Source organism: Tauraco erythrolophus, chromosome 6 (assembly GCF_009769465.1).
Source record: "Tauraco erythrolophus isolate bTauEry1 chromosome 6, bTauEry1.pri, whole genome shotgun sequence".
Taxonomy (NCBI): Eukaryota; Metazoa; Chordata; class Aves; order Musophagiformes; family Musophagidae; genus Tauraco; species Tauraco erythrolophus.
Genome location: NC_141470.1, coordinates 17,723,111 through 17,731,793, shown reverse-complemented (window position 1 = coordinate 17,731,793; position 8,683 = coordinate 17,723,111). Strand labels below are relative to the sequence as shown.

General features: G+C 45.4%; 1 protein-coding gene across 1 annotated transcript in view; it reads left to right on the top strand.

Moving 5' to 3' along the window:
- Window positions 1–1,001: 1,001 nt before the first annotated feature.
- LOC104381407 (transcription factor E2F8-like) overlaps window positions 1,002–8,683 on the top strand; it is a 12,707-nt gene continuing 5,025 nt past the window's right edge. Inside the window, 11 exon segments of the mRNA XM_086613947.1 lie at window positions 1,002–1,040; window positions 1,702–1,977; window positions 2,289–2,445; window positions 3,636–3,814; window positions 3,816–3,933; window positions 4,605–4,766; window positions 6,233–6,370; window positions 6,677–6,705; window positions 6,708–6,745; window position 6,852; window positions 7,953–8,091. Coding sequence (XP_086470073.1) covers window positions 1,002–1,040; window positions 1,702–1,977; window positions 2,289–2,445; window positions 3,636–3,814; window positions 3,816–3,933; window positions 4,605–4,766; window positions 6,233–6,370; window positions 6,677–6,705; window positions 6,708–6,745; window position 6,852; window positions 7,953–8,091 — 1,276 coding nt within the window.

Sequence of the window (8,683 nt, the reverse complement as noted above, 5' to 3'; positions counted from 1 at the left end):
GCCTGCCCCGGGCTGCCCGGCGCCGGGCTACCGGCGGGGACCCCCTCCGCCCCGCCCGCGGGCCAGAGCAGAGGGTGGCCGGGGCGCGGCGATGGATGCCGGTGGCTTAAAAAGGCCACGGGACGCCGCGAAGGGGCGTCTGCCAGAGGGGCAGGCGGCGGCCGGGAGAGACGGCCGACCGACCCGGTCTGTGACACACAGGGAGAAGCGGCGGCGGATAATTAGCTCGGCTAAACCAATTAGCGCCCCTTGTCCGGGCTCATCCCCTCGCGCCCGCTTCCCCCCGGCGGCAGCAGCCGTTGGGGCGGGGGAAGGCAGCGCGCGCCCCGCTTCCCGCGCCAAACCCCCGCCCGGCGGCAGCGGGAGGGCGGAACGGCCGAGGACGCCGCGCTCCGATTGGCTGCACGGGGCGGAGGGCGGCGAGGTGATTGGCCAGGCTGCCCCATCCTTCCTCGGCGGCTCAGCCGGTTGAATTCAAACCGGCACTGGGAGCGGCCGGCGGGCGGGTCAGGACGGGGTCGGGCAGCGGCGGTGTCACCCTCGGTGCGTGCCGGCTCTTACGCGCCGCGGGATGGGCACCAGGCAGGAGCAGCTCTCTGGGCACGGCGGTGGCGCCAAATGTTTAAACCGGATCCGGAAGGGCCCTCGCCCGCCGGCGGCGGCCAATCGGCGACGCTGCGGTGCGGGCGGGCCGGGCCGGGCGGGGCCGGGGCGAGCCGGGCCGTTGGGCGCCGTTGGGCGCCGTTGGGCGCCGGGCGCCCGGCGCCGGCGCAGGCTGCTGGCGCGCGCGGGCCGGGCCCAGGCCCAGGGGCGGGAGGCGGCGGGACGTTACCAGCGGCTGGAACCGGCCAAGGTGGACGCCGCCGCCGCCGGCAGTCGCCGCCGGTTTCCCTGCTAACGCCTCCTCCCTCCCGCCCCGCAGAACCGGCGGGACCTGCGATGCGGAGCGTCGCGGCGGGACCGGCGGGTGTCGCCTCTTGAGGCTGCGCAGCGGCGGGAGAATGCGGCAGGCGGGCGGGGAGACGGGGACCGGCGACAAGGTATTCCTTCGGTTCCGCCTCGCCTTCCTCCGTGCCTGCTCCGGTGGGGAAGCGAACGAGCGAAACTGCCCCCCGGGGGTTGCTGTCTCCCGCGGGTGCGGTGGGGTCCGGTCGGCGCGGTGGCAGCCGCGGGGTGCCCGGTCTCAGCCCTCTGCAGCATCCCTGGCCGTGAAATCACTTCGTTCTGAGCGAGCGCCTGTAAAACCCGTTGGATGGTAGTAACCGAGCGCGTTTTACCTTCGCTTTAGTTTCTGTCCGTAACAAAAGTGCCTAAAACTCTACCTGACGACCTTTAACCGCCAGTTTTGTAACGAGCAGTACTTCTTCCTGGCTCCCGTTTTCTTTTTTTCCTTGATAAAGGTGTTTCGCTCATGCTTTGTAGCTTTCTGCTACGGATTAACATTCATTCTGACGGTACTTTCCCTAGAGGGAAAGAAAAGGAAAGTTACCTCAGGAATACCACGGGCCCCATGTCTTAAGCTAAAGGCACAGTCCAAGAAATGGTTTCAGGGAAGGGTTTCGTTGGTTCAGAGTAAGACTGCAACCTTTGACTCTGAGCTACCCAAAAAATGCAATTTATCTTGATCCCGCTTTGACTGTTGTCAGTAAATGGATTGTAGTGCTTGTGGGTTTTAACATCACAGTCTTTCTCGGTGTGTAGGAAAATCATCCTTCTGAGCCATGCAGAAACATACTGAGAACTCCTTTGAAACAAGCAGCTACCTCATATTTGGTACTGACAGAGATACAGCCTGACTGCCAGCCTCTAACCACACCCCCAAAACCTAAAGAAATCCTTCCAGCGGATCCATGGACACCTACTTCAAACCTGAAAATGCTGATTAGTGCAGCTAGTCCTGAGATAAGGAGCAGAGAACAGAGAAGGGAACTGTCGAACAACACAAGTGAGGTCATACAGGCAAAACACTGTTTGCAGGTACGTTGTAAAGGGGTCTTCTTTATTTACTTTTGTTTTAAGTTAGCTGAAGACGGTTTCTTCAGTATTACAAGTTATACATTAACATACTACAACGTTTTTAAAGTTTTAATTTTGGAGCATTTACCAAACAGAAGTAAGGATATTGTCTAGTTACATACAACGGGTCTAGTTTTGCTGGTTTTCTCTCACACCTGTTGAGGACAAAAGGAGAACATCAGGCCTTTGACAGTGCTCACACTAAAGCTGTTAAATATCTATGCTTTTTATATTAAAAAATTTCAAATTCTCTTTTTCTTATTTCCATGTAGGAGCACTTACTGGGAGATGAATATGAAAAATCTCAACCAAGTCGCAAAGAGAAAAGTCTAGGATTACTGTGTCATAAATTTTTAGCTAGATATCCCAATTACCCCAGCACTGCAGAGAATAATTTTATTTACCTTGACGAAGTCGCTGAAGAGCTTAGTAAGTTGGTGTATTTGCTATTACAAATTTCTAGATACCAACGTGCCAACACCCTGCCATTTGCGTTAGTACATTTTGTTCCATAAAATTTTGAACGTTTACTGTGTACACTCAAACTTATTTAAACCCAGCTTTAAACTCTTCATTCTTAGAGGGATTCTTTTAAAAAGTTAAAGTTTTTTCAGTGAACCGAATCGAGAAACTCTGAATTACGTCTAATATTAAACATCTAAATTATTGCTGATACCACAAGTAACCATTTGTAGGTTTTTGGATCTAGAGATGATGGCTAAGATTAGTGGTTGGGTTTTTGCGTCAGGAACTAGTGTTTCTAAAGCTGAACCTGCAACTTCCTGTCCAATCGTGACCTCAAAGCAAGAAACTACTTTCCACTCTATATGATAATTTAACTTTCTCATTCTATATCACTATATTTGTATCATACTAATGATCTACCGAGAGTCTAAGTTGCTAACATTAAGCTGAAGCTTTTTTTTTTATCAAAGAGCTGCGAAATGACAGTATTCTGCAGATTATAACACTGATGATAGTTATAAATTATACTGCTATAAAATTTTTGGTGTCATTATATCGTCCGAATATGTTGGGGGAGACAAAAGAATGACGAATTGCGAATTAAACAAAATGTCTATTCTACTTTGTACAAAATTACATCTCATTTAGAAAATTCTTAGTCAAAACCAAGAATTTAACAGACAAAAGAGAAAAGGACAGCGTGTTAATAGAATATCATAAAAACAAGTTACAAAACAGTTGTCTGCAATGAGTTTCCAACAATACTTAAGGAGATGATCTAAAACTGATGCAATGGATAATTAAAAATGCTTTGCCTTTTTTAAAGCTGTATTGAAACCCATTTATGGCTCTTCTGGCAACGGTAAGTTTTGTTTCTTAAGGAATACTGTAAACCACATATAACTGTGGAAAAGCAAGTCCTTCCATATCTAAAGCAAGAATTGTTTTCTTTTCCTTGCTAGCAACATCCATGAGGGCATTTTCAGAGCCTTCTGTAATCAGGAATTGGCAAAAATGGCTTAGAAGTATATTAAGAGGAGGGGGAAGTAAGGGAAACTGATCCCTTCTCTGTGCAAACCATGTTGCAAGTAAATGTGAAAAGAAGCATATTTTACGTAGATGTCGTGTTCATCTCTCTCTTTTTTTTTTTTCAGAAGTTGAACGTAGACGCATATATGATATTGTGAACGTGTTAGAGAGCCTGCACATGGTGAGCCGCCTTGCCAAAAACAGATATGCTTGGCATGGGCAACATAATCTCTCCAAAACCCTGCAGGCTTTGAAAAAAGTTGGAGAAGAGAACCAATATACACAACAAATTCAGATGATCAAGGGAAAGAGAGTATGAGCATGAATTTGATTCCAATGGTGAAAGAAATAAAGAAAGGGCAAGACCTTTTGGCTCAAGTGAGCATTCTTTTGTCGAGCTTCCAGGAAGAGAATTTCATGCTGGTAATAATTTTCTATAATGCCAAGAATAACATGTGCTTGTAATGACAAATATCTATAAACTTTGAGAAAACATTTATTGGACCCTTTTTTTTCTGAAATGATACTGCCTGAAAGGCACCGCAGCTGTTTGTGGTGAGAAAAAGTGCACTACACTCTTTCATTTCTCTTTTTCATTCAATTCATACACATGTATTTGGTTTTTAAAGTGCGAGAACAAGGGGGCATCAGATGAAACTGTCAAACATACCCAATATACAATCCAATTGCAGGATTTTTTACCATTAAATGTTATAGAAGCCAGAAGTGTAAATTACTCCATTCATTTATTTTTTAATTTAGGTTTGGTTAATGGAATAAATGTTAATTAAGGATTGTTAAATACATTCTACAACCTGCAGTTAAGCATCTTTAAGAGTACAAGTTGTTAGACAATAGGAAATGTATACAGGGGGAAACATCGCAGCCTCTCTTTGTAGTTAGATTCAGTATACACCTAGTTATCTGATTCTTGCCATGTAGAGACATGATTGTGGAGTCAATGTCAGCCCTGCTTAGTTGCTGTGTTGTTTCTTCTTATAATAATTGTTACTGACAAATTTCTTCAGTGTTTTAAAAATGTTTGTAGCTGGCATGTCACTCAACACTTTAATCCTTTCTCTTGTCTGCTGCAGCGTCAGTAAATAGCAGGAAAGACAAGTCTCTACGAGTGATGAGTCAGAAATTTGTGATGCTGTTTCTGGTATCGACTCCTCCAATAGTAAGCCTTGAAGTTGCTGCTAAAATCTTGATTGGAGGAGACCAGTTAGAAGACTTAGATAAAAGGAATTTTAAAAGTAAGTAAAACGCTGCTCTTGCTGTCTCCTTTTTGATCTTACTCTAAATAGAAATATCAAGTGTAAGCTAAATGAACTATTCTAGTGCAAGTTTATATAGTGCAAAATCCTGTCATCTTTTTCCTGCCAGAAGTATATCTGAGCCTCCAAAAAGTCACTGAACACCTTGCACGGTTTTTAATAGGGACTCGCTTGTGCATAGTCGTTGATACATATGACATCATGACCATGTAAGAGAAAAATTCCATTAAATCCTGAAGTAATGTCACAAGGCTGCTTCTTCCTCAAGCGGTCTGCCAAAGATTTCAGCATCATTTTAGCAAAGATGCCTTAGAATCATGCAAATCTGTGTTCTGGTCATATAACTCACTTGTTGGAAATCTAAAGAAATTCTGTAAAAGTCCTGTTAATAACTTACGCATGAGAGGAAGTGAAACCAGTGCTGTAACTGCCAATTATTTCTTCATTCTTTTACCCTGTTCTCAGTTCCCTGCACGTTTCCTCCTCTTCCTCCCTATTCAAATAAAAAGGTACTTCTAGGTCTAGGCCTGCATATCTATAACAATCAAAAATGTGTCTGCTTTTGAGAGATCAAGAATTAATTGTGGGTTTTGTTGAAAATTACACCCTTCCTTGATTCTCAGACTCCTTCACTGTTTTTGTGGAATTGTATCTGTGTAAAAAGAAAACTGATCTTCGCTGGTTTCAGTTCATAATTTCCTTTCCACTGCATCATGGCAACATAGAAAGAGTGGGTGGGTAGTCAACAGGGGCTTTTTGTTTGTTTTAATTCTTTCTTCTTCCTCCATAATGTCTGTCTTAAAGTAAAGCATTTTCAGGATATTCCATCCGTGTGACTGTATTTCAGGTATCACGTGTTTTACCATGCTCTTGGTCAATAAGCACAGTCCCAAGTTCCATGACTTGCTAGACTTCAAATTTTCAGTAGCAGAAGCTTTGGCTTTGGCACATTCGCTTTGCAGCCCAGAGGCACTTGCAATTTGACTGCTGCCTAAAGCTCTTCCTTAATATCTCAACCTGAAAACAGTTAAGAACGTGCAGGATGATTATCCTGTTGGGGTTTTAGTGCGTCTCTTTCCCCTAGTTCCCATACTCGCTTTCATGTGTGTACCTGCCTTTTAAGCTACTTATTTTCACTACAGAATTGGTATAGGTTTGGCCTTTGCACAGAACCTGACTTGTTTGGACCATGGTTTTTCTCTATATTTAGCATAATATACTTAGCAGTGTTTTCCATGTACCTATGTCATTCTATTTTACATACAAACTTTATATTGTGATAAGATAGGTTATTTCATGGTATAAATCCCTGTTCCACAAAATTGTTCCTATAAAAAAATTATAAAGGTTTTTCCTTTTAGCTGCTAAAAGGGCGTTACAACATTTTAATCCAATAACTTGTTAATCGGAATTGCTGTACTTCACATTTGTTTATTTTATTTCAGCCAAAATTAGGAGACTTTATGACATAGCAAATGTTCTCAGTAGCCTTGAACTTATCAAGAAAGTTTATGTTAGAGAAGACAGAGGTAAAAAAATAGCATTCAAATGGACAGGACCTGAGGTCTTGCCAAATATTCAGGGTAAGTGTATGTGTCATTTCCTTTTGTTCTGCCGACGATTTTGATTGTTTTCTTGTTTTCTCTGCTAGAAATTTTTTGATCAAAAGACAGAGTAAACTAAGCAGAAAACCTTTACTAGTCACGTTGCTGTCCTTGACAGCGTAGCGCACCATATGTATTTCCACATAGTAGATGTACTCATACTGAGACTCCTGCGTTTCTGTTTTTGCTGCTGCAAGTACCTCAATCAGGCTCACATAACTGCTTTCAATTACTGAATCTGCATGTGATATGTATTTACTCTTTGGGTTTTTTTCTGCCTTTTAGACACAGAACTTGAAACAACTTCTATGACCTGTCCCCACCTATTTCAGAATCCATCACATCCAAAGAGCAGTGTTGTTGTGATTTTAGGCTGATCCAGCAGCTAAAACTCACACAGTCTCTCCTTTTCCAGTAACGTAGAGAGGAGGAAAAAAAAAAAAAAAATAAAGGGACTGAGGGTTGAGACAAGGACAGAGGGAGCACCCACCAACCATGTTCCTGAGCAAAACAGACTGGGCTTTCTTAAGGCAAAACAGTTTATTAATGGTTACTTAAAAGGACAAAGGGAAACAAAACCGGTTACTTGAGAGGACAGAAAGAAACAAAGCCAGATCTTAAAACTGACACTTTCCCCCCGCCCTTTTCCTTTTCCTCCCAGCTCTAGCTCCTCCCCCCAGCAGCACAGGGGGCAGGGACTGGGGGGTGCAGGTCAGTTCATTCCGTGCTGTTACTGCTGCTTCTTTGTTAAAGGAGGAGGAGTCCTTACACCCTTTTCCCCTGCTCCAGTGGATCCCCTACCCACGAGGAAAAATCCACAAACTTCTCCAACGTGAGTCCAGCCCACTGGAAACAATCCTTCCCCACAGATTGCCCCAGTGCAGGCTTTACCTCAGTCTCGGATACTTAGGGAGTTGTAGCCACTCGCTCCGGCGTGGGTCGTCACGCAGACTCCAGATGCCTCTCTGCCTTGTCGCGCACCCCAACACGACCATCCTCAGGCTCAGGCATCTTCTCCCCACGGGCTGCGAGTGGGTCTCTGCTCCACCGAGGCCGTCCTGGTTGCAGGGGGGCCGCCTGCTATCTCACCATCAGCCGCAGGGGAAACGGCTCTGGCACACCTCCTCCCGCTCCATCCTCACTGACCTGCTGTCGATGCAGCTGTTTCTCTCAGATCTCAGTCCTCTCCAGGCGAACTCAGCCCAGTGGGCACCCCGGGAGTGCTTCCCAAGTTCCCCAGCCAGCTCCGCAGCTGCCATTCTCCGTGTGCGGCGCCGGCCCGACGCAGGCAGCCGCCTGGCCGGGAGCCAGGGAGCGGGGGCAGTGCCCTCCTCCCTTCTCTGCTCGATCCTGGGCGAAGTACCGTTTGCGGTGCCTTTGTCCCAACTTAAATAGGGCAATTCGCAGAGGCGCTGATTGGCTCAAGCCTGAGGGGGATGGGAGTCTGATCTGGTGGCCAGAACCAGGTCTGACCCGGTTCCAAAACCAGGGAGGTCACAGGGAGCAAAGCCCCTCTCCTGCCACCAGAACCCCCACCCCCTCCACATCAAACCATGACAAGTGTTCAAAAAACCTTTTTCCTTCAAGAGGAAAGCAAAACTTCACTCGGCATCCTTCTCTAATAAAGTTAGTGGAATGTATAGAGAATGAGAGAAGAAAGATCCGATCTCCTCCAACCAGGCCAGTTAAAATAAGTGCAAGTACGTATCTTTTTCTAAGTTTGTTTTTATCTCAGAAGTAGTCTTGCGTTAAACATTCAGGCTTGCCATCTTCACGTAGGAGATGCGGATGTTAAAACAAACATGTCTTAAGAACTGTCAAAAATAGACAAGATGGGGAAAATCCATGGTGCCTGTAAATCTGAGGCTTTACAAGACTGATAGTGAAAACAAAGCTAAAATGATCCGTGTTCAGTGCGTAAGCTTTTACGTGTTCAGTAGAAGCTCTTTCCAGTTTGGTAGACCAAACCTGGTCACAGCTTGTGCAGTTGCAACGCAGTAAATATATTCATTGAGCTCTGGACCAAATTCAGCACGCTGTAAGGAACTCTAGCTTCCTCTAAAACACCAAATAGACAGGGAGTGGCATATTACTATTCTGTGTTTAAGAAGAATATTAAATCCGTTTTTACGTATAACTGTCTTGACTTTGTGTGATGTCTTACTGGCTACAAGCTTCTGTTTGTGTGGTATAGCTGATTCTCTGAATATTGTATCTTTCTCTGTGAACTGCTCTAACCCTGGTTTGTTGTGGAAACTGTGCTTTAGATCATTATATCTAAGTGGTTCTCTA